This window comes from Eucalyptus grandis, chromosome 3 (assembly GCF_016545825.1).
Source record: "Eucalyptus grandis isolate ANBG69807.140 chromosome 3, ASM1654582v1, whole genome shotgun sequence".
Taxonomy (NCBI): domain Eukaryota; kingdom Viridiplantae; phylum Streptophyta; class Magnoliopsida; order Myrtales; family Myrtaceae; genus Eucalyptus; species Eucalyptus grandis.
The window spans coordinates 6,416,768-6,442,467 of NC_052614.1; the positions used below are offsets into that span (position 1 = coordinate 6,416,768).

Consider the following 25,700-nt stretch of genomic DNA (forward strand, 5'->3'; position numbering starts at 1 on the left):
TATAAACCCTCAATTACAGTGATAGTGCTTAGTGCATTTACAAAATTTCACAATATTATATGTACAATCAAACTACACTATGCTTATGAAGAAAACAGTATTGCGAAAGCTTCCCAATATGTTTTGAAGATTGACAAAACTTTCCACAAGTGTTTAACGATCCTGATGATAGAATTTCTAGGTGATATTCCTAAAGCAAATTAGTTCAGACTTTGTTCTTGAATATCATCAAACTCGGAGACTTATTTGTCTTTCAAATAAGTTCCGAGTCTCTACATCCAAGACATTATCATATCATGACAATTGAGTTATATGAGGAAAACAGTACAGTTTGTATGAGTTTTGTCAATATGACATACATTTTCAGACATTATGAGAAGTATTCAAATCTTTATAACTAGCTTGGATTATGTGAAGTACAATGGCTAGTAATTGGCTCAATTTCTATGCTTACTTAAATTGATTGTCTATCTATCCAAGAAGGGTATTTATCAACGTGATCCTTCCATCTTAAGGATTTATGATTCTTATGACAATTTTATGGAGACAAGACATTATTTACTAACGAATAACTCTACTTATGGAAACCCAACATATGTTGCATGGGCAATGGAATTTAGGGAGACTCTAATCTTATAAACCAAGCAACAATTAGATCTTCTCGTATCATTCAAATCCAACAGGTTGATTGGATAAATGATCCTTAGACAATTGTCCAACGGTCAGTTTAGAAATTAAAGAGTATAAAAGTAGATCGTGATATTGAAGGAATACACAAAATCTAAAGTTTTATAATTCCAAAATTCAAAGAGAGCCTCCACATTGTCATAATATCTTTGTGCATTGAAACTGTAATCTTTGAGAGGTTTATGTTTAGAGTGATTGTGCGAGATCAGAAAAAATGATCACACATACTTGAGTAGAGAGTATCCGGACTTTGTAATGATTGATTTTCTAGTGAAATACAGCTTATAAGTTGTTAGCGTGAAAGAGTACACATAATCTTACCATAAGCCATACTACTATAGTTAGTGTGCATTCTCTATATCCCTTAATCTCTCTTTTATTCTATTGATAGTTTATTGCACACAGAAAAGTCTGATCATTGCATAGTTTTTCACCGGACCTTTTTTTCATGTTGTTGAACTCAACCATATTAAATTTCGCTTTAATCGTAAACAATCACTTGTTCACTCACTCTATGTGATAGTACCGGCCACCTCAAATGGTGTCGTTAATTTAAGCACCAAGCTACATTAATCCTACTGCCAACATTACGAACACACGCATGGTAGAACAATAGAGTGTAAATTGGTCATAATTAAATCACCTTCAATATGAGGAAGACCATGTAATAGTGCGCATTACTTCCTTTCGAACACACCTAAGCTACAACCTCTTGAGGCCGAGAAGGCCAATCTAAAGATTAGAAGATAGATTCGTGATTTGTCTCGCTTTCACGCATCTCATTTAGGTGATACATGACAACTGACAAGTGCTTAAAAGACCAATCGCTAGTGTGAACCATTACGGGGAAGGAATTTTTCGTGTGGGAAGGAATTTTTCGTGTTCACACGCCATGGTTCGAGAAATCCAAGGACTGAAAAGGACTTCTTGCCTTAAGTCGACCCTCTTGGTCAGTAGATTCCACCTGCATTCTTTTAACAATATCAATTAGTTTTTCTGTTCATTCGATGTGATTTGGTGGGAAAAAATTGATGAGTTTGTTATATATTGCAAATCGAATCTAGTCATCATATATAATGACCCACACCACGTGTCAATTGGCAAATTAAACCACAAATAGGAATTGATTCACATCAAATATGTGTGAGAAAGTCCCTAAGTTGATTGAACATTAAGGTTATAAAAGTTGCTTAAAGAGTAAAACCTTAGGAAGCATCACTATGCGCATTTTCATCAATAGTTCAAGATGCTATTTTTGCTTTTCTTTTCTTTTTTTTTCCTTTTTCTCAATTTTTTTGATCACTAGCTAGAGTTCCATGGTTGTCATTAGAAAAAAAAAAAAAGCTGATTTTGTAACTTCTGATTTGATCAAGGAACTAGTATTTGCTAGGATTATGATGTAATTTCGTTGCATGATTGAATTATTCACATTGAAAGCTGCATATAGTTATTCGGAGTACTTGTATTAGGAGTTAACAGGCTCATATAATTTGCATTTTAATTGGGCGACATATGGATTCAAGTAGGTGATTTTGAGCTTAATTGATTAGCTAGATTAAATCCACAAAATCACAAAACTCAACCAAGCCCTTTAAAGATCAGGACAATTATTAAAAACATCTTCAACTTATTACAATTATACCGATTTAATCCTAAATTTCTTTTTTTTAATCAATTAAGTTTTAAATCTTCCGTAATTGTGCCTGCAATTATACTGATTTAATCCTAAATTTATTTTTTTTAATCAATTAAGTTTTAAATCTTCCGTAATTGTGCCGATTCAGTCGGTACCAAACAACGCCAGCTATGCCGTGCACCGTTTGAGCCGCACCCTGCACCGTTGTCAAGATCAGGCTGCTGCCCGAGCCGATGACAAGCCCCGCCGACGTCCCGGCACGGCCAAACCGGCGAGGTCGAGACCGAGTTCCTCCGGCTCCGGAGCACCGCGAACGGCGACATTGAGCCGTACGCGATCCTCCTCAACTGCGCGTCGCCGATCTCTCCGTGCCCGCCGTTGAGCTTGACCTCGACGACCTCTCCTCCGGCCTCGCCCTCACCGCCGCAGGGAGACTGCTACTGGAAGATTGAGACGCGCAGGGAGCTGCCTAGCGCCCAGCAGACGGAGACTCGAGGGGAAACCGGAGGCCCGACGGAGTGGCGGAGAGGATAGACCGGAGACCGCTTGGTTTCCGAAGAGAGAGGCGCCGCCGCAGCCGCCACCGGAGTCCGACGTGGCTCCCGGCATCACGCCGACGGGCGATGGTTTCTGGAGGGGGATTTTAGGGTTTTGGAAATGCGGGGCGAGTGCTCCGAGCAGCTGAGCGAGAAGATGCTAGCAGGCTAGCTCGCAGCGCGGGACGCGTGAACTTGACATCAGACGACGCTGCGTTTTTGGAGATTGTTACTTTTGGAGCTGTCGTTTCGCTGCTTTGCTGCACCTTTTTTTTACGGAAATTTACCATAAATACTTGAAAATTACAGAATAGACGCGCCTTTTTCCATACCCTAAAAATTTTTGTGATATAAGTCAAAAAAATAAAAAGGAATTTGGTGGCTAGCAGGTGGAAGGTGAGTCTTTGAAATTTTACTATCTTCCATATTTATGAATTGGTTCGTCATCATTGAGCTATTCTGAATCATCTCCATTTTAAGCGATTGAACTTTTCGTACTCAAAAAAATTATGATTTTTCAATTTTTGATGTTCGGTGAGTACTTTTACTCCCTAAATCATTTTGGATCGAAAGCTTACAATGCTATTGGCATTTTTATGACATCCTTCTCCTTGTCAATCTTTTGCTTCTAACGAATCACTATGGCCCGCATGGTAATGTTTCTGTTCCTTTTCATTCCAGGAGGTAAAACAAAAAAAAAAGTGTTTATTCCTAGGGGGCAGTTTTGAACAAAAGAAACACGTTTGGTAACGTTTGTTAGAATAAAAAATGAATAGAAACACGTTTGGTAAATTTTATTCTTTTTTTGTTTCTTTTAATTTTTTAATATTTTTATTCTATTTTTCATTTTTTCCTTTCTTTTTTATTTTTTGTTCCGAGGCCGAGCCTTGCCACCGCCGTCGGCCGAGCACTCGCGCCCGCGGCTCGACGTCGTCCCGATCTCACCATGCCATTCGCGACGCCGTCCGCCGATCTTTGCCGCGTCGCCCGTGTCGATCCCGAAGCCTCTAGTGCCACACCGCCATCGCACCATCCTCCAGGAGCCCCTCGCCGAACCCTAGCTGAAGATCTCCCTCGAGCGAGGCCGAGCCTCGCCTTGGTTGGGCGAGCTCGGCCTTGTCGAGGGCCGGCGACGCTCCGGCGAGGTCGCCGAGCCCTCGAGGGCGTCGCCGGCCCTCGATGGTCGCCGGCCATGGCCGAGGCGGCGACCGGCCAAAGAAAAAGAAGAAAAAAAGAAGAAGAAAAGAGAAGAGAGAGAAGAAGAGAAGCGTTTCTTTTTGGCTTTGAAGAAGTGTTTCTTTTCTCCAAACAACTTTTTGTGTTTCTCTTTTTTTGCTCCAATTTTGTTCCGGACAAAAAAAAAAAAAAGAACAGTAAACGCAACCAAACGCAACGTTTCGTTATTTTTATTCCGAGGAACAAAAAAAGTACATAAGTATTCCAAAAACATTTTTTGGAACGTTTCCATGCACGCCCTATGTAATTCTTTATTATCTTTAGAGTCCATATCTCGTAAAACCCTATCAGATTTCTCACCCATCTACTCTTGGCCAATGAAAGGAAGCCTAACCATGGTCTTAAACAAGTTAGAAAAGCCCTTCTCCATGTTGTTAGTTGAGCTGAAATTGCAATCAAAGGTTAGCACTAACAAGTAAGAATGCGCTATCGCACAGCAGCTCATACAAAAACAATGCCTTGAAAAATCCATACATTGATATTGACATATGAGACTAGTGAAATAAGGTACTTGTGTAGTACTACTCCTGGGCTTCCTTACTTCACATAATGGGAGGACTAGGTTGGCCTGACCTAGAGGGAAGGAACCAAGAGCTGCTGAAGAATATTTAACGCAAGGTACAGTAGAGGAGAGTAAGGCAACGGAAGAACTTTATTTTCCGATAAAAAAGACCGGCCTTAAAGCAAGGCACGGCAGGCGCCGCAACTTTCACTTATTTTCCTCGAATGAGAGTTAAATGTCGCTCTTGCACATAGTAACGAAATGGTGAACACATTGGGTTTCTCGGAACCGAAAGATTTCACCTATTGCCAACAGGTGAAGCAGTGATGCACTCTGTACAAGCATATAACACGACAGACATACATGACCCTCTCTTAGATAATAAATTAACCGTGTCCACGTCCACTCTGGTCCATTTAAGAACTACTTTCCAGGACCGGGAGCCTGGAGACACTCCTGTACGATCTCCTTGATCCTCCTCTTCATGAGCTTGTCTTTTACACCGGCAAGCATGTTCCTGTAGAACATCTCCATTCTGACAAGCTTACCGCGGTCGGCTGACTCTAACATGTCGTCCCACTCTTTCGCGATGTCCAAAGTCCCGGAATCCTGTAATGATGATGGAATATCTTGCTCGTCGAAAGGTTTCCTGAAGATCGAACCGTGGAGCAAGCTTGTGTATCTTTCCATTTTGGAAAGTCTCGACTGGAGAGACTTTATCTCTTCCATCGCAAGAGACAATTTTCCATCCATTTCAGCAGTTTCATTGCTACTTTTATCCATGGCTTTGTCTTCCGAACTCTCCCCCTGCTCGAATCCCTCTGTTGTTGGAGGCCACAAAACCAAAGTCGGAGCATAACAATCTATTGTATCTCCATTGCCAAGAACTCCGCTCCTTCCTCTTCCCCAAGACCAAAGCTTGTATCCATCATCTGCAACAAGAACAGTATGTGCAGCACCACAAGTGACTTGAACTGGGTTGCGAAATTTAGGCCCATATTTCCAGTTACATGGAATTAGGAGGGGAGAAACAGCATCACCCACATCTCCACCTGCGTAACTAGCTTCTGGACATAAACCAAGACCCCTTTCCATACCCCATGACCACACATCTCCAGCTAATGAAACAGCGCTGGTATGAAACAAGCCACAGTCAACAGAGATCAAATATACAGGCTGTGGCAGCTGCTTGACAGGTTCTGGAACCAAAGTACTTTGGGTTGTTCCATGTCCGAGTTGTCCTTTATCTCCAAGTCCAAAAGTCCAGCACATACTTTCTGAAGTGTCACTTGGTCTTTTTCTACGTGTAAGTAATGCCGTGTGAAAGGCCCCACAAGCCACCTCATAAACTGCCCATGGACAATCCTCATTGAATGTTTTTATGATTTCAGGGTGAAGTCTGCTTTCTTTATCTCCCAGGCCTAACTGACCGTGATTATTGCTACCCCACGAGTAGCACACTAAATCTTCCCCCTCATGTGTTTCTCCTGCACTGACCAGTGCTATTACATGCTCATTTCCACAAGCTACCTTAACTACAGTATGTCCATGCAAATCCCAGACTGGAAATGGTGTAGGACAGCTCACCAGAGAGAACTCTTCAGTGTTGTCGCTGCTTTGATCTGGGCAGTTTCCCCACATCCACAATGCACCAAGATTATCTATTGCAAAGGACATCATACCGCCAGCTTTAACAGAACAAACCTGCAGGGGTCAAAGTGGATGCAGATGATTTACGAATACTAATAAAGTGCTTCATACAATGCACCAAGCCTTGTCGGACGAAAAAATGTAAACTATGTTAGATACCTTTAACGGTGCTTTGCTGTTCATTTCTGACTCATTTGTCGATGATTTGGGAAAAGCCAACTCATTAAACTCACTCATCAAGCAAGGTACTGCAGAATTGTCTCCTTCAACACCAAGTTGTCCATCCATGAATCAGTCAAGGGTTTAACAGCAGATGAACTAAGCAACAAGTGCAAGAAAAGGATGATGAAATTGGTAGTTCTACACATTCAATTAAGATTTTGCAGAGGATACAGATATTGTAGCCCCAGCACCAAATCGATCCATCATCTGCAATTCAGCAGAGAACCAAAGAAAACTTCAGTGAGTAAGAATAGGAGATCACGTCACACATTAGACATGCTTTACTTCAATTAAGATCCTCTCTAATTTGTTTCGATCTTTCTCTTAAATCTAATTAAGAAAGGCCTATCATCTATTCATTTGAGCATTGCACGGAAAGATTATATGCATTGACATTTTCATTTGAAAAGGCACCCTGGTTACAGCAAGGTAGCATGATGCTCACAGCCTGTGTCATCAAAGACAGGGAAATGATTGTAATCTCCCTTTGGAACCAATAAATTCACAGATGAGTTTGAATGCTTAGTGACGATACAATGCAGATCACTTAACGCAAGCAAACTGTCATCACCAAATGGGTAATGACCATCCAGGCCAGATGTACAGCACAAGCATCAACCCTACAAAGCAAGGAAATCCACCATATTTGACAGCCTCAGAATTGTGAATGCCTCAGTTGAATATGTTCAAACACTGACTATGCAGCTTATAGTTAACAACATTTACACATTAGATGCTACATAATAATCCCGGATATTTGGAAGGAGTAAACAGACAGACAGATTAGTGTACTGATCTACAAACAATAGTACACACAAATTTAATTTCCTCAGCGCATGCTCAAGACTCGAAATCCAACCGGGGACATCAAACTAACCTGCAAGACAAAGACTATGGTAAGCGCCAGCAGCGATTCCCACGATCTTGACCATCTCGTCCTGAGGGAAATCGAACTTGACTCGAACCGGGAAAAGCTCATCCTCTTCGGAGCCGGTCCCGAGCCGCCCAAACATTCCTCTCCCCCATGTATACACAGAGCCATCCCCTGCATTTCACATCATCCAACAACCACAAAAGCCTTCAGCTACAGATTAAAAAGTGGGAAATCCCCGTGACATATGTACAAACCGTATATTTTTCCTTCAACAAGAATATAACATGACCCAGTCTTGATCCTTTTTCACTATCTTTTTCAACTAATGCATCGAGGAATCATCAGACGGATACGTCTCTTCCAACATCAAACACTTCTTACAGCAAACGAAGCTAGCGACTCTCTCTCTCTCTCTCTCTCTCTCTCTCTGCATCTCTCAAAATTGACACCTTCATTCCAGCAAAAACAAGATGGCAAGGCACGCGAACTGGGTAGTGAGCTAGCGACGGCGAGATTACCGGTGAGGGCGAGGGTGTGAGCTTCTCCGGAGGCGACGGTGACCACTTTGCGAGATGGGTTACCGGGTACCGGAGGCGTTGCCGGCTCCTCCATGGATTCCGGGAGCGGCGGATCGAGAGGAGGAGGTGACGAGGACGGGCCTCTTCTCTGAGCTCCGGTCAGTGACTCTGCTCGAATCCCGTGCGCCCTTTAGAGTAATTTAGAGCGCGCATAACAACCAAAAGTTCCATAAATAGATTTTTTTTATTTCTAAATAAAAATAATTATTTAATAACGACACAAAATTTATACTATAAAAATAAAATTTATTTAATAATTACACAAAATTTCTTTTTTTCGAACAACGGCGGACCGACGGATGGCGGTGATAAGTGGCGACGGCGCGGTTGATAACCGATGATCGGTGGAGCGATCGGCCATCGTCGATCGGTGATCGGCGGCAGAGTGCGGCGGCCTACAACCGCGGCCATGGGCGCGACGAGCGGGCGGCGCAGCAACCGGTGGACAATGGTGGTGGCTATGGATGAAGAATCAATTGATGAATGATGAAAAAAAAAATTATTTTTCATTTCTGTTAGAAATAGAGAAATTTTCTTATTTTATTCCAAACCTATTTTTTGGAATAGAAATCTATTTCGAAAATAAAATAACGAAATAAATTTATCAAATAGATTTATATTCCGAAAAAGGTAAAATAAATTATTGGTTGTCATGCACCCTTAGGAGCATGCCGGTGGTTAAATGGTAATTATCATGTCTCATGCGATCGAGAGAAACTTTTTTTTTTTTTTTAATTATTATTATTATATGTGGTGAAAAGTGATTCCTACTCATTATGTAAAAGTCATCAATTGGATGAAAATATGACTAGTTCTATGTAAAGACAAACTCTTAGTTATTCAATCTATATGAAAATTTACCAAATGCATTGGATAAATTACTAGTAACTTATAATGCCCACTTCTCTAGATGGAGGTGGAGACCATTGATCTTACTGGAAAATTACTAGTTTCTTATTCTTTCACCCATGCTTTATGTGTAAAAAGTTATTACTCATGTAATGAATGTACTAAGTTTTTCATAAGTCAAAAGTATGTTTTAGTTATTAAGAGTTATCAATCACGTTCGAAATTAGACTTTCATCTCGTACGTGGACAAGGTAGCAAAATAATCATATGAGTAGGGTCTAGACAACAACACACGCCTAACATTATTTTGGGGCAAGTAGAATTATTTCATGAACAAGTTGATATTTCATTTCGAGACTAATTGAGTAAATATGATTGACATAGTGAAAGTCCATATATTGAAAAATTAGCTATTATTGACTTTTTTTGCTTGGAAAATTATTGATCAAAGAGGAAAAGGTAATTTAGTGTGGTTTTTCTCTTTCTATGGTAAAGTCAAGATGCTAAAAAAAAAACATGTACAGAAGATGCTAGCAAACATTACGCTCAAAATTAATATTTTCATACTAATCACATTGCAAATTTTTCTAATTATTGATAGGGAGATACTTCTTATATATATATATATATTTTCTTTCCTAGCAAAAGAGTTACTCGGTATATTAGTAATTAAGAAAAGAGAGATTGAAGTTTGGTCTTTCGTTTTGCCAGATGACCAACCTTATGATTCTTGTTTTATTCATTGGCATATCCGGAAGGATTAAAACCTTAAAAAAATAACTTCCGAACGTGTTATAATCACCTTTCGGTGACGTGATAAGGCTAAACACCAAGGTCAAGAAAAGGGAGAGGATGCTTGTCTTCTCGGAAAGGGACAACTTATGGATACGTAAAATAGCTGGTTCGGATGGATGAGGCCGCGCGGTTAGGCAAAGATCGGACGCCTCGGATTGGACATTCCGTGGGCCAACGAAAACCAACGATGATGTGAGCGACACGTTTGGGGGTGCCTTGTCACTCGAACTCTTTCCAGAATATACTCCTCCGTCGCCTGGGAATGGAAATCCCGGGGCGGAAATGGTCCGTCGGGCACGTAATGATTCGCGACGCGTTTTGAAGAACCCGTGACCTTGACAAAACCAACATTCTTCCGCAAAAACGACAGTCCATGGATAGATCCGAATTTGGGAGTCTTTTTTATTTTTTTTTTTTAAAAAACCAAATAAAGATCTCGAATTGCGACCCAAAAAAAAAGGGTCTCGAATTTCTATGCCGTCGACACAAAAAAAATGACTAAATTTTTTTATTAATAATCGACGAGTGTATTTAATTGATAATAACAGTTTGGTAAACAAAAGTCATCTACGAATAGAATAATCAATGACTTGAAAAGAACAAAAAACTGTAATAAAGTTATCAACAGCACATACAAATACAAGATGAAGTTATCGACATTAACATTTAAGTGTCGAATAGTTATAATTTCGAATATATAACCTCCTGTGCACAAGTGCAATTAGATGACAAAACATGGGCAGCTTCTTCTAACCAAATAATTGTTTTATGAAACCTTCGTTTGCAAACCTCAGTAAAGGCTTATAAATATCCCCAAGTGTAATCTTCGCCAAGACCCCTCAATCAATCAAATAACTCAGACGTTTTTACCAATTTATCTATTATCTTTACTTTCCTATAATATACGACCGTTCCAACGGCTAGCTGGCCGCCTCTTCCCGTTCAAGAATTCACTCATCAATCCATCAATACTTCGAAAGATATTTCATCAACATTTCTCGGTGAAATGCCAAGTTCCAACAATCGTATCCCATTAACATTTTGTTCAAGGAAAAAGGAGCAATCGAATGAACACAGAAATCTGAATATAAACGGTTGAGTTACTCTGTCAGCAGTAAAATAAAAAAATAAAAAAAAAAATAGATTAAAAACATCTAACTTAAACCTATACATTTTGCATTATGTACACCCATCATCCAGTGGGCCGTATCTCCTCCAATTTGGGATCGCTATTGAAGGCTCAAATCGCCACAATTGGTCGGACGCATCTCACCTTGATCGTCCTCGCTCACGTGAGCCCCCAAATTCACGTACGTGTTCTCCTGCTCCGTCCTCCTCCACCTCCCCCGGCAGATCACGCAGATGGCCGGCCGCCGCCCCCGGCTCCTCTTCCACCTCAGCAGGCACTCCTCGTGCACCAGGTTCCGGCACGTCGCGCACGCCACCACCCTCTCGGCCCCTCTCTCCTTCATCTCGTCCATGCAGATGGGGCACGCCGCCCCGTCCTCAATGCGGACCCCCTCCGGCAACCCTCCGTCGGGCCTGGCCCTCGCCCGGAAGAAGTCCCGGTGGAACCTCTCCCGGAGGCTAGGCCCCGCCATCGCGTCAGGCGACGTCGGCGTGGCGAGGAGGCGCTGGAGCTGGCACGGACGGAGGGTCCGCCGCTGCAGGCACGAGTCGTCGAGGGCGACGCCGAGCACGCGGATGAGGACGAACAGGATGTGCTTGCACGGGGTGGCGCGGTCGGGGCACGTGCAGGCGGGGCTGGACGACAGCGACACGGTGTACACGTTCCCGGTGGCGCCGAGGACGAAGAAGGAGGAGTCGGAGCGGTGGAGGAGGAGGAGGTGGTGGCTGGTGGCCCGGACAATGCGGTCGACGGTCGGCTGGGACGGCTCGAAGAGCTCTCTCGACAAGTGGTGGTTGCCGCCCTGGCGGCGGCGGCCGGGCGGCGGGGGGTGGAATTGGAGGCCACGGACTCCATCGGAACTGGGGGAGCCAAGGAGGCAGTTGTGGCGGTTAAAAAGGGGGGAAGGGTGGTTGGGGATGGGGGCTTGTGCTTGTGCCTGTGCTTGTGTTTGTTGTGTTTCGGAGAAGTCGAGTAAAATGTTGGTGAGGATGGGGGTGCTGTGGATATAAAGGGAAGGGACAGATTCTTTCTTTCGGGGGGAAGGAGGGGAGGGATTGCGGGAGAATTGGGATTTTAGGGAGGGGAAGTAGTGAAGGGCAAGTAATTCCTTTCCATGTTGATCTTCTCGGGAGGACAATCGGCTTTGAATTGGTCTTCTGCTGGGTGCTTTTTGCGCCTGTGCTTGTGATTGTGCTTGTGCTTGTGCGGTGGTGTTGGTTGACCACAAGGCAAGTTACATTGGCATGTGCTCATTCAGAAGAGTGCGGCATATTCTTTGGGCCTTGATTCAGGGACAAGGCTTTGAATTTAGGGTTTTGTTTTTTTGTATTCGAGTTTCACTTTCCGACTGGTTTTTAAAAAGTTAATATTATGAAAAACCAAAACTGTTATAATTTGTAATAAGTTTATTCCAAAACTAATTTTCTAACGAAAAAAACTCAAAACCGGAATATTTCATGACAAATTTACTATCCATTAGTTTTCGTTAAATTGGATTAATATCACAAAAAATCATAAACCGATACATATGTGATAAACAAAAGGTAGAATTTCAAATTGTATATTTATCAATTATCACTTGTTATTTAACTTAGCAATTTGATTATAAAATTTAATCAAAATTTACGGATAGTGAATTTATTATTAATATACTAGTTTGAAATTTTATGATTAAAAATTATTTTAAGATTAATTTATCGCATGTATATATTATATTAGATTTTTCATAATATTAATTATTTTTTTAAAATTGATGTCGACAAGCGGTTGTAACAAACGGTCGACCGACATGCAATTTGACCATTCGATCAGTTCAAAATAATGCAAGTTATGTTGATAAAAATGAATCTTATGAATACGGTACTGTCAAAGTCGAGCCGGCATTGACATCTTCCGATCAAAACCAATTCCCAAAGGTAAGTCCATCTGGATCCCTGGAGCAATCTGGCCCGCTCTTCTTCGTCTTCGGCACGTGTCGAAATTTGGTCAGCAAATTGTAATTGCGAATCTGTGATGAAAACGGTTCGTCGTTTGGGTGACAAGAAGCTGGCAAGAAGGGCGTCCGACACACGTTAAGGTTGCGAAACGACAGCGTTTAAGCTCGGCGACGGCGGCAAAACCCCGGGCTGCTTCTTCTTCTTCTTCCCTCTTTCCTCGTGATCGGTCCGCTCGCCACTGCTTCCCAGTCGCTACCACTCTCGGCGTCTTCCGACCGTGGCGATGTTTGCTTCGTCGTCCCAATCCCGAAAGAAGGTGACTCGCTGCTCTTTCATTCGCTCGAACCATCCACGTTCTGCACCTGTTTTGGATCGTTTCTTGGCCGCTTGGTTGCTGTGGGAGTGTGAGTCGAGAAATTTCGAGCGTTAAACGTCGGCAATCCATCCTGTACATCGTTTTCGTTCGACGAAAGCTGCTTGAGATGGGTGCATTCGTCTGTTTTCTTAGTTCCATGACGAGAAATCATGGGCAGCTTCAAAATTTCGTTCTTGTTTTACCAAGCAACTTGGTGCTTGTGGTGTTCGTTTTTTTCTTCCCGTTTCATTCGTGGGTTGGTTGATTGTCTTTATATCGCCCACAGCAGCCGAAGAAGGAAGAGAAAGAATGGCTTGCCGTGAGTTTCAGGCCCGAGAATTTCGTTCCTGGACTCATTGTCGGTTTCATTTTGGGATGGTTCATTGATTTATCCAAGCCCACCAAGAGCAACACGAGGAGGAGAAACTTTTTGCCAGGAAAGCAGCAAGAGCAGTGTCTGGTCTCGAGCGGGGGTGACCAGGACCTCAAAATGGCGTTCTTTTAAGCAATCTAGAGTTTACCTTTTCCATTATTACTACCTTGCTTTTAACTGGATAAAAACATTCACCAAATGTGTTTTGTACATGTTTGTCTGCAATCCCCATTCATTTCGTCTGGCAATTTTTGTTGTAATAGATGATACTTACTTGATGGTATGTTCATGGGATGTTTTCTCTGGACTCTAATTATGAAGAGCTTGCCCATCGCAGGTTCTAGTGGTGAGGCAGGACCTTAAGATGGGACAAGGGAAGATTGCTTCTCAATGTGCTCGTAAGGCATCTATATCTCCAGTTAATGTCTACACTTGTCTATATTCTTTCTCTCATCGCCAATCTTTCCCTCATCGTCCTTGTATGTTCATTAGCTTTCTTCTAATGAACTCCAGATGCTGCCACGGGGATGTACGGAGAGCTGATGCAGAGGTATGTGATGACTCTGCAAGTGGTACATGTCCAGTTGGAGAAAGGCCCGTTTACTCTCTAGCTACTTTCCTTCTTTTTAATCAATGTGACACTATGAGAAATGAAACGTGTTTCTTGTGATGCTTTGACGTGGATATGTTATTAATCATACAATCTTCTTCAAATGTTAGACAAGATGTTTAATCATACGTTTTGCTGGCTGTCAATGTTTTAATCAACGGACGGCCAGAGTTCTTGTTTCCTTGGCTGTGCGTACGTGTTTGGACACAGGTGATTTGTGCTGTGAACTTTACAACCAAATCAAGTTGTTTATATAAAGATTCGAGTGTGTTAATGATTGTGACTATGATTCTTTACTTATTAATGAATTATTTATTGTTGACTCTCTCCATAATATATGTACTACACTTTAATCAAACTATATACATTTTTGGTATCTTTTATTGTTCATCATTTAATTTTTCTATTGATTTCACGTTGATTTATTGCAAGATGCATTAATATTACAACATCAACAATCATCAATCATAATATATAAAGCTCTCCACCTGCTTGTTCAGTGTTTGCAATGTAGTTCTCTTTCAGAGATGACAACATCTCATGAAAGACTTTCCTCTGACGTGTTAAAGAGATCAAAAATAACTAATACCACAAGAAATTCATAAATTGGTAGTGCTCCTCCTTTCTTTCTTTCTTTTTAATAAAGAAAATTCTGTCAAATTCTGAACGAAAGATCTTGCAATAATGAAATTAATCTATTATCACAGTATACGAATTTTTGCGATTCCTAAGGGTTAGAGGCTCATCAACCACTAATTTAGCAAAGAGGCAAATGAGATTCTTCCCTTGTAATCAATAGTAGATAAAGCAAAAAGGAAAAATATCGTACCATATTATATAGATAAGGGTTTTAAAAGACGTATCATCTTCGCACTTGACCTATCATCTGCTGATAGGTGGGTGGATTGAGAGAGAGCTATTAACAGACTCGTGCTATTGTATCATCTTTCATTGTAACCTGCGAAAGCTACTTTATATTCCAGTCATGGGCTGCTTTTGCTGTGGAGGTCGTAAGAAGACGAAAGCCAATCCACCCACCGCGACAGGCACCCGGCCACCCACTTATCAAGGCGGAGCTCCCGAGGCGAGGGGTGGCAGGGATGATGGGATGACGGTTATTGCTGGTACGGGCGCCGCCGTAGCGGCCACAGCTGCTGCAGCCACTATTTATTCTATTACCAGTGGTGGTGGCGGCACTTGTGGTGGAGGCGGCGGCGGAGGATGTGGTGGCGGCGGAGGTAGCGGCGGAGGATGTGGCAGTGGAGGCGGCGGCGGTTGTTGACTATTCATAACCCATGTCGTTTTTACTTGTTATAGGGAGTTCACTATTATGCCGAATATTTGTTGTTAAGAAATGCAAGTTTTATACTTTCACACAGGATGAATATATAAATAATTTTTGCTATTATACATGAAAGAAAAAATGTGAGTGCAAATTTAATGATATGAGAAGTTACATCTTTTGATGTCAGTGGCATCATCAATTGCAACAATTCCAATGAGTAAATTTTGAAACAAAAGAGATCTGGGTGAGATTCATTATCGAATTATTTAATTTCAAATCTTTATACTTGACATGATGCGATTGTTTTTCAAGTAATTCTTCTACGGATTCTATCCTTGATGATTCTAATGAGGGAAAATGATTGTATTGCAACTTTAACTCTTTTAAATCTCATAAATTAATGAAAAGCCAAAATATCTTCTTATTTTTTCAAGAAAATATGGCTTTGATGGGAATTTAGATACTTAATGCTGAAAAGGCCAAAAAGGTAACTAAAATGTAGCTTCTGCAAGGTGTCTAATGTCTATAGCCACAGGATAGATTAGTTCAAAGGTGAGGATTCATTTTGATAATCCAAAAATATGGGGAAAATTTGAAAAGATAAGACAATGTGGGGTTTTATTGTTATTTCTCCTTCCTTCTTTTCACGGATAACTTTTAAATTGGGTTAACGGGACGCTATTTGGTACCATTATGGCCTTGCGTGTCCCCAAAGTGAAAAGGAAAAAAACAAGTAAGTAAAAACATTAACAAATGCACAAAAGTTACAATTGCTTCCAATTGAATGTTGTGCTCTGCAGCTTCTAATGATGTTTGATCTGTTTCTAACTTGGTGAATATGAGCACATCCGGCAAACTTTCAAGGACATATTGTTGACGAGATAAGCTTGCTAAATTATGATAACATTGAGGATCACTGCCCATTGTATAACATCTGTATTTATTATAACAATTATAGGCCATGATTGAAAACTCTGAAGATGTGGCCTATAAATTGTTATGATAAGAACCACTGTTCCCTGCTTAATAGTTGGGAGCAAAGCTGAATTTTCAGAATACATGGTCTCTGTATTGGTCAAATTTTAAAATATATTTCAATGGCTTGTATCCTAGTGGAACTGTTAACAGTTATGTTGTACCACTGCGCTACATAGAAAGCTTATTTTTCCTCTACGAATCAACTGTCCCAACTTATGTAATTGCCACAAGCACGGGTGTTGAATTCTTGAAACATTTGCACGGATGATGAACTGACATATCCAGTATGGTAAATGCATCTGTACGTTCAGATGATCTACCATGTACAAGGCAAGGCCCTAAGGGAAAACTTGGGTTGTTGTTGAGTTATCACACAACACAAACGACATTGTTTATCTATAAATTCGATGTCTATGACACAGATGACTTTGCTCATCTATGATTTTGATGTGTGTGGCTCTCTCAGACTCTCTCACGTGTGTGCACGGGTGCGCACAAGCACACTTGGGTACGTGAGTTGTGCTTTCTTCTGTGGTGCGTGCATTAATACCAGTGTGCTTCTCTTTTTGGAAGATTCTCTAATGAGGACTTCATTTGCGTGTAAAGCAAGAGCCTGAATGCAGTCCATCCCAAGAAGAAACGGCGCTGATTTTGGCGGAAGGACAGCTTGATAATAAACACAAACAGATTATCCACATAGACAGCAGAGAAGGGAACACCGACCCTGAGAATTTTAATAATGTATTGAGGAATGATAGCAGATGGCCTCGAAGAATATACCAGGAATGTGTTGCTGTTTGTTGTGCAGATGGATGAAGCAACTTCACGATGCATGCATTTGGATTTTTGTAATATAGATGGAGTAGCGTGCATGTATTTGTACATCTGTGTTGCAGCATAATCGAGAGCGTGCTATATTCTCTAGCAATAGTTTTATTGTAGTTCCGCAGACGAGAACTAGCTGAAATGCTTGTTGTATTACTATATATGTACACGGAAGTAGTGATCCCCTTCATTTTTGGAGAGAAGCGAGACCGTGCAAGAATCTGATGGCGATTTCAATGACGAAATTCTGGTATGCTGTTCATGGCGATCACTGGCACCAAAACAGTTGGCAAGCCTTGTCCGTCCGGGCATTTGTGACATTCTCGCTCGTTCAGATCCGGCGGTACTTTTCTCTGTATTATTTGTAATCCATCAAGCTGTGATGAGCTGATAGATGCTATGATTCAAGATAGTTTATCTTGATGATATCTTGCGTCTCTAATGGGACTATAGATGGCTTGTAGTAATCTTGTTTTGTAGTAAAGTGGAAGTTTTTGGCAAGCTCGCTTTGTGGTTTTTCCCCAGTTGCGGCGGTTGGCACGTTAAATTCTTGTGTGTCCTATTTTGTAGTGACCAATCGTCCATTACATCATACTAATTAGGGGTTTAAACTTGGCTATTTAAAAAAAAAAAAAAAAAACCCTATCAAAAGAATTTGACTTCTACTGTTGATGTTTAGAGTGAGAGAGAATAATGACAAAGTGCTTATGGTGGCTCAACCCTAATTAGGATTGAATGATATGTATTTATAAGAATGATTAATTATAGAAAGGGCATCGACAAAATATAGTTACAGAAATACCTTATAATATATAGAAAGATACATATTAATATTAAATTCAGTTGCTTGAGAAGAGGGAAAAATGAGAGCCCTAAGATCCTTTGGAATCAGATGGTGAAGATTGGAGAGTTCTACGGTTTGATTTCTTTCGGGTACTTGAATTGATCGAAATCGAACCAAAAATGCTATGATGCCCATTCAATTATCTATTACCTAAATTGGAATGGGACCCAATTGTAAATAACGAGAATTTTTTGTTTCGGTCTGATGGTAATGCTTATTGTGCTCATATAATCAAACAAAGATGGGAGGGGAAGGATCTAATTGCACAAAAAAGAAGATTAGAGAGATGCTTGAACATTTTATAAAAGTTCATAGATCAGTAATGTCTCTATGTCAAATTTTTAATCTTTATCGCCACTTGGTTGTCGGTAAGCTTCAAAATTCAAAATGACACTTTTTCTAACTAGTCTGATGAACATCGCGGTGGATCGGCCCTTCTCAATCAACGGAGTGTATGTGGCTAGCAGCATGTGCTCGTGGCCGAAAAGCAGCAGGACCTATATAAACAGATGTATGCATGTGATAAATGAATTTTTAATCTAAGGCCAACACAGAATGTGACACGCTAACATAGCCCAAATTTAATTCATCACTACGAAATGCTAAAATCTTTCATTACCTCAAATCAGCAGTGTCTTGGTCAAAGACTAAGATAAGCATCACTAAAAGTATGCTATGACCATAGTCTTGCATTCGCAATTCAAAGAAAAATTTACCATCCTCCTTTTTTTCAGAAATGTTAGATTTTTTGTGAAAATATTATAATTCCTAGTTTCAAATCTCGCACTTTTCCATGCCTTCCGCACAAGTCAAAGTCAACCCCACAGTTTATACTGCAATTATGGGTCCTTTTGGTAACACTTTTTGTTCTGGACATTAATTTCTTTTCAAAAATAGTCTTTTTCTATTTTTATTCCCTGTAACAAGTTTTTAATAAAAGAATGTATTTAGTAATTATACAAAATTTCTATTTTCGGAATGGAGAAAGAATAAGAATATATTTTGTACGATCCATAAAATTTCTATTTCTTTTAATCTTTTAATATTTTTTCGTTTTTCTTTTCTTATTCTTCTTTGCCAGAGATTGACGATTGTCGCTCGCCGGTTAACGACCAACTGTCACCTGCCACCTACTAGTCGACTGCTGGCCATTGATTGTCGTTACCGACCTCCAGCGGACGATCGCCGATCGACCAATGGGTGGCGAGCGGAAGCTGATGGTTGACTAGCTAGTAGTTGCAACGATAGGTGGTCGGCTGTCGATTAGCGGCAACGGTTGGCGATCGATCGACAAGTGGCGGCGGCTAGCGTTGGTGGGCGAACAATAGGGGGCAGTAAGGAAGAAGAAAACAAAAACAAAAAAGAAAAAATAACTTATTTCTAGAAATTGTTCAGGGGAATAAGAAGTTACTTTTTTTTTATTTATTGTTTTTGTTCTAAAACTATTCTTCAACTATTTTTCTATTTTGAGGAATAGACTAATTAGTTGATGTCACCTAATAAAATTTTATTTTTTTCTATTCCAAAGAGTAAAAGAACAGAAAAACCAATTTTTTTACATGTTAATACCATATAAAACTTTAGACTAATACCATTTGTAATAAATTTACTCCGAACTAATTTTCTGACCTCAAAAAAATTCAAAATTAGTATATTTGTAACAAATTTACTCTCAATTAGTTTTCGTTAAACTGGATTAATATTACCAAAAACCATAAATTGGTACACATGTGATAAACAAAGGGTAAAACTTTAAATTAATACACTCATAAATTATCACGTGTCATGTAACTTAGCAATTTGATTATAAAATTTAATAAAAATTACAAATGATGAATTTATCATAAATATACTAGTTTGTGATTTTTATAATTAAAAATTTATTTTAAAATAAAATTATCAAATGTATACTAAATTGAGATTTTTCATAATATTAATCATTTTCTTTAAAATTAATGTCAACAAGTGGTTGTAACGAATGGCCGACCGACATGCGATTTTGACGATTCCGATCAGCTCAACAAGTCATGTAGATAAAAATGAATCTTATGAACGCGGTACTGGCAAAGTCGAGCCGGCGTTAACATTTTCCTATCAAAATCAACTCTCAAAAGTAAGTCCATCCGGATCCCTGGAGCAATCTGGCCCGCTCTTCTTCGATCGTCGGGGTCGGATTCGTCTTCGGCACGTATCGAATTTTGGTCAGCAAATTGTAATTAGCAATCTGCGGCGAAAACGGTTCGTCGTTTTGGTGACAAAAAGCTGGCTAGAAGGGCGTCCGACACACATTGAGGTTGCGAAACGACAGCGTTTAAGCTCGGCAACCAGCGGCAAAACCCCGGCCGTCTTCTTCTTCCCCTTTTCCTCGTTATCCGCCCGCTCGCCGCTGCCTAGCCCGTCACTCCTCTCGGCGTCTTCCGACCGTGGCGATGTCTGCTTCGTCGTCCCAATCCCGAAAGAAGGTGACTCGCTTCTCTTTCATTCGCTGGAAACATCCACGTTCTGCACCTGTTTTGGATCTTTTCTTGGCCGCTTGGTTGCTGAGGGGGCGTGAGTCGAGAAATTTTGAGTGTCGAAAGTCAGTAATCCATGCTGTACATAGTTTTCGTTCGACGAAAGGTGCTTCAAATGGGTGCATTCGTTGTCTTCTTAGTTCCACGACGAGAAATCATGGGCAGTTTCAAATTTTCGTTCTTTTTTTGTTTTCTGTGAAAATTATGGGAGACCAGGCAATTGGGTGCTCGTGGCGTTTGTTTTTTCTTCTTGTTTCGTTCGTGGGTTGGTTGATTGTCTTTATATTGCTCGCAGCAGCCGAAGAAGGAAGAGAAAGAATGGCTCGCCGTGAGTTTCCGGCCCGAGAATTTCGTTCCGGGACTCATTATCGGTTTCATTTTGGGATGGTTCATTGATTTATCCAAGCCCCCCAAGAGCAATACGAGGAGGAGAAACTTTTTGCCAGGAAACAGCAAGAGCAGTGTCTGGTCTCGAGCGGAGGTGACCAGGACCTCAAAATGGTGTTCCTTTAAGCAATCTAGTGTTTACCTTTTCCATTATTACTACCTTGCTTTTATCTAGATGAGAACATTCCCCAAATGTGTTTTGTACATGTTTGTCTGCAATCCCCATTCATTTCGTCTGGCAATTTTTGTTGTAATAGATGATACTTACTTGATGATATGTTCATGGATGTTTTCTCTGACCTCTAATTATGAAGAGCTTGCCCATCGCAGGTTCTAGTGGTGAGGCAGGACCTTAAGATGGGACAAGGGAAGATTGCTTCTCAATGTGCTCGTAAGACACCTATATCTCCAGTAAATGTCTACACTTGTCTTGATCTTTCTCTTATTGCCGATCTTTCCCTTATCGTCCTTGTATGTTCATTAGCTTTCTTCTAATGAACTCCAGATGCTGCCACGGGGATGTACGGAGAGCTGATGCAGAGGTATGTGATGACTCTGCAAGTGGTACATGTCCAATTGAAGAAAGGCCTGTTTTACTCTCTAGCTACTTTCCTTCATTTTAATCAATGCGATGCTATGAGAAATGAAACGTGTTCCTTTGTGATGCTTTGATGTGGATATGTTATTAAATCATACAATCTTCTTCAAGTGTTAGACAAGATGTTGTTTAAGCATACGTTTTGCTGGCTGTCAATGTTAATCAACCGACAACTTGCTGGTTTTTCAGGATGCAATTGAGGAAAGTTATCTATAGTGCATCCAGCAGGACTATTTCATTCTGTATTTTTAATGTCTGACCAAAAAAAAGTCCGTGTTTTTTGTACACAAAGTATAAGTTTGTCTGCAGTTTTTAGATACTCCGATAGTCATTGACCAGCATTTTATGTTGCTATATCAATTGAGAACTGCATCTCACCAATTGCTACTTCTTGCCAACATGGTCAAAGTCCCTTGATCCATTTTTTTGGTTGCAGTGACCGTTTTTTACTGAGAAAGTGGGAACAATGTGGACAACCAAAAATTGTTTGTACGTGCAAAAATCAACAAGAAATGTAAGCGGGTGACTTTCAATATTTATGATGTTTCCATCCTCTTTATGTCCAGTTCCTTCTATACTTCTTTAACCATGATTCAAGAATTTATCTTTGTACGAGTATCGCTAAAGCTATAACAATTTTCATCGGGTTTTTCAGGAATAAGCTAAGGGAAGCAGCTGAGGGCATGGGTCTTCCAACTTTTGTTGTTGCCGATGCTGGGCGAACACAGGTAAAGATATCTGTGGCTTAATATTATAATGGCCAGTGATGGCTATGTTATGTTTGAATTTGGACGGTCTTATATTTTCTGGTTGGATATGGAGCATATGCTTGGTCAACTTAAAGGCAGCCTAAGCTTTTTATTTTTCCATATCAGTCAACGAATGGTGTTGGTCACATTATATGTACAATTGATATGAATAGCATACAATGATCATCTCAAGCAATCGTTTACTCTGGGAAGATTCAGAGCTCACAAATAATTCATGTTATACATGCCTTCTATGAAATAGCAGAACTCATGATCTAGGTTAAATTTAAGGAATATAGGGCCTAACCTTTGAGTTTACAAAGCTGGGGCTTTCTCTTCCTGCCTTGCCTCTCTGTATGCTATATGTAGCTTTTGTACCAGTGAAACCCCATCTCTAATTACTAGTTGTACTTTCACTTTTTTGTTTACTAATTACCGGAAATATTTGGTTGTTCCCTCCTCTCCAAGCCATATACCATTATTTCCTCTGAGTTTTTAACTTTAATGGCTAAGATGCTATACTAACGAAAAATACTTTCCCCAGGTTGCAGCTGGTTCGAGGACTGTTCTTGCTATCGGACCTGGTAATTCTAGACTTCTAGTCAGTATTTAGTTAGTCTTAGTCAACATAGTGGTACCTAGTTTCTTAGCTTGATGTCTTTTGCTTGCCTCCCTTATAAGAGACTGATTTTCCGAGGAATTGGTTGACTTCCTCTTATTTTTAGTTTGTGGGAAAATGAATCAATGTGGTAATCAATGACTTGGTGCAAATTTATCACAACAGAAGTTGCCATTCAAAAATCATCTGTCACCAGTTAAATGCCTTCTCATTCTTTGCTTTATTTTGCTGCTTTAAGCAGGACCGAAAGAATTAGTGGACTCAGTAACAGGAAAGTTGCGCCTCCTATAACATCAGACTGATCATCTTCTGCTCCACAAATGGTTTCACACCCGAAGAGTTTGCTTCCCAAGATTTACATAAATTCTATTTAGTGGCGTGACAGCAAGGTTCACTGACCTTGTTTCAGCATAGCAATTGTTTGTTACCTGAGCTATATATCATTAGTAGTGCAGTTGGGATGAAAGGAACAATAACCATTCTCTTATTTTGTCAATTTATTGTATCGTTTCTAGTCTTTAGTACCAAGGTCAGTTGTCTTGATTTGCTTCATAGCTGTTGTCTGTAACATTTAGATTGGAGGCAATCTGCACTGAAGAAATGTAAAAGTGATGGAATTCACTCTCCATCTGTTAGATTCTCTATGCTGCTTTAACATGTGAACCAATGAGCTTGGCTGATGGCTCTTTTGCTTCTTGTGGCTAAATTTGCTTTTGACCCAAGATGAGGCATTTCACTGCAAAGTGCAATATTTGAAATGAAGTCATGTGCTTTAACTTTTGTGTTTGTGCCCTTCCTGTTTTTTTGTGCTGTGCTTAAATAGTCAAATGGGAATTGACAGAATACACTTGAATTGAGTGATGGATCATTTTGCAGCAAAATGGAAACTAACTCGTACTCTTGATGAATCTTACTGAGGAAAAGGAAGGGACAAGTTGTGTGATTTCTGTGATGTGTAGAAGCATCATGTGGCTGTCTTGTTCTGCTTTAATGGAAACTGGTGATGAGTGGCGTGGTGCATCATTTTCTTAAGATGGGAATCTGTCTCCAATGGTTCGAGGTGATCATTGCTTCAATCGATCTCTTACTTCGGCCACATGGATGGGCGAAAGAGGAGACGATGAGACTTGAGTTGAAGAGTGATGCTAGTAGAGGAGTCATTTGACTCACCGAGTTAGACCTTTGAAGATGTGGACATCGCGATATGATAACACTGCTATTCCTAGTTAGAACATGCGACTTAGCCCCACCTCTTTCCATGCCAAATAGGTATATTGCTTAGGAAAGGAGAAGCATATTGCTTACTCATCCCTAAAACATGAACTTGGTAGTTTCTACAACCTTAGGAAATTGTGTGTGAATGGTGGGATGTGTCATTGCCTATTTCCATCAGAAATGGATGGCTTCTCACTTAAACTCTAACCTTTGTATAATTAGGTGTAGGATCAAGCTTGTTTGGTTCGATTTTTGGGAAATGTCTTTGAGAAAATGCAAATACCCTTGGGTTAAAGGGTTTTACGAAATGCAAATAAAGCTTGGTGAATTGTAATTTTAAAATGCATAGGAAAACAATTTTAACTTAAATGCAATTTGGTAAAATTTATTTATAAAGGACTTTTACTAAATTAAAATAAGTAAATAAAAAGTTTTTGCACTTTTTTTTGGAGTACTACCATTGGCGGCTAGATCATGGCTACTAGATGGCCTCGCTTGAGCCGCCCACATTAGACGAGGCTACTTGAGGTTGTACAACCCTAGGCAACAATCGCTTGGGTCAAGCAACCCAAGCAACCCAGGCAACGCCAAGCGACCCCAAGCAATGGTTGCCTGAGGTGGCGTGACCCAAGCATTGCTTGAGATCTGGTGGCGATCACCAAGGTTGAGCGACCCCCAAACGGCAATCATCAGCACACACGATGCCTCAACCAGCGATCATGCCTTTGATCAACTTTTCCGTGCAGCTTTTGATCCGCTTTTCCATGCAGCAGTCTTTGGAGAAGATAAATAGTAATCGTGAGCCAAGACTTGTATTCCAAGAATGCATCTTCCCAAAAGATCTTCGAACCTGCTTTAGGCTAAAGCTTTAGAGCCCTTTGAAGATGCAATTAATTGTTTGTCAAAGTTAAGCAAAAATAACAAATTAAACACATTTGTATTTGGTCCAAGGGATTTTAAAGTCCCAAAACTCATTGCAAATGTTGAAATAAATGGGGTTAAGTTCCTCTTATCCAATTAAGAAAGCTTAATACCCAAGTGACTATCGGCATTTCAGGAGTAAAATCTTTGCTCAAAAAATAATTCTGTCAAATTACCGTTTGCCAACCACAAAAGAAATATATTTTAAGCAATGCAATTACCATTCAGTATAAGGAATAGACATTCATAATCATGCAAGTGTGCTAATGAAATGGGAACATTATCCGTGCAAGCAACCCATGCATTTTGAGATTCAATTTGGTTTGATAACTCATATAAACTCAATTTTTGGTGATGTATCTGTAATTTAATATAAGAGAAAAGGTCTCTTTTTTGTAATTTGAAAATTAGGTGACATAATATAGTTCAATTAAAAACCCTAGTTAAAATCGGATGAGGAGACTAGCTTCTCTTGATATGCGTATTAGATTAACTAATGTCACTGTACAATAAAAATGTACAGAAATTTTTTTATATGATGACCTACTTGATCATATTTATTTCCTTTTTCCATCAAATTTTCTTTTTATGATAATTCAGGATACACATTTTGATCACGAATATGGCTGGCCAATAAAAACAATAAAAATTATCGAATATCAATTTACAAAAATTGATCACGAATATCACCCTGCAGCTGGTCAAGAAAAGTTTATGAAAAATTATCGGATAAAAGATAAAATTGCCTAGACAATTTTATTCCCAGAAATTCGGGGAAAAAAGAAAATCCATTAAAC

The 25,700-nt window shown here is 40.1% G+C and overlaps 3 protein-coding genes across 3 annotated transcripts; 1 reads left to right on the top strand and 2 right to left on the bottom strand.

The window, feature by feature from the left end:
- Positions 1 to 4,851: 4,851 nt before the first annotated feature.
- On the bottom strand, positions 4,852 to 8,063 carry LOC104436252 (ultraviolet-B receptor UVR8). Its single transcript, XM_010048975.3, has 5 exons — positions 7,862 to 8,063; positions 7,347 to 7,514; positions 6,641 to 6,676; positions 6,407 to 6,531; positions 4,852 to 6,301 (listed from the first exon to the last, which is right to left on the bottom strand). Exons 1-5 carry the CDS (start codon positions 7,953 to 7,955, stop codon positions 5,021 to 5,023), a joined length of 1,704 nt encoding a protein of 567 aa, XP_010047277.2. The 5' UTR covers positions 7,956 to 8,063; the 3' UTR covers positions 4,852 to 5,020.
- Positions 8,064 to 10,628: 2,565 nt separating this feature from the next.
- On the bottom strand, positions 10,629 to 11,940 carry LOC104436253. Its single transcript, XM_018869728.2, has 2 exons — positions 11,933 to 11,940; positions 10,629 to 11,851 (listed from the first exon to the last, which is right to left on the bottom strand). Exons 1-2 carry the CDS (start codon positions 11,938 to 11,940, stop codon positions 10,795 to 10,797), a joined length of 1,065 nt encoding a protein of 354 aa, XP_018725273.2. The 3' UTR covers positions 10,629 to 10,794.
- A 946-nt stretch (positions 11,941 to 12,886) lies between these two features.
- LOC104436254 (peptidyl-tRNA hydrolase 2, mitochondrial) lies at positions 12,887 to 23,529 on the top strand. The gene is given in 9 exon segments (XM_039308167.1): positions 12,887 to 12,947; positions 20,710 to 20,842; positions 20,845 to 20,915; positions 21,132 to 21,192; positions 21,307 to 21,343; positions 21,836 to 21,913; positions 22,055 to 22,127; positions 22,693 to 22,732; positions 23,009 to 23,529. Coding segments are annotated over 9 exon segments (576 nt in total). The 5' UTR covers positions 12,887 to 12,914; the 3' UTR covers positions 23,059 to 23,529.
- Positions 23,530 to 25,700: the final 2,171 nt, after the last annotated feature.

Bases quoted from the DNA above. Each gene is read 5' to 3' on its own strand.
- LOC104436252 (XM_010048975.3), bottom strand. From the start codon at position 7,955: ATGGAGGAGCCGGCAACGCCTCCGGTACCCGGTAACCCATCTCGCAAA. The intron at 7,515-7,861 runs GTAATCTCGCCG...TGTGAAATGCAG, and splicing joins TCACACCCTCGCCCTCACCG to GGGATGGCTCTGTGTATACA. The intron at 6,532-6,640 runs GTATCCTCTGCA...ACTGATTCATGG, and splicing joins GTGCTGGGGCTACAATATCT to ATGGACAACTTGGTGTTGAA.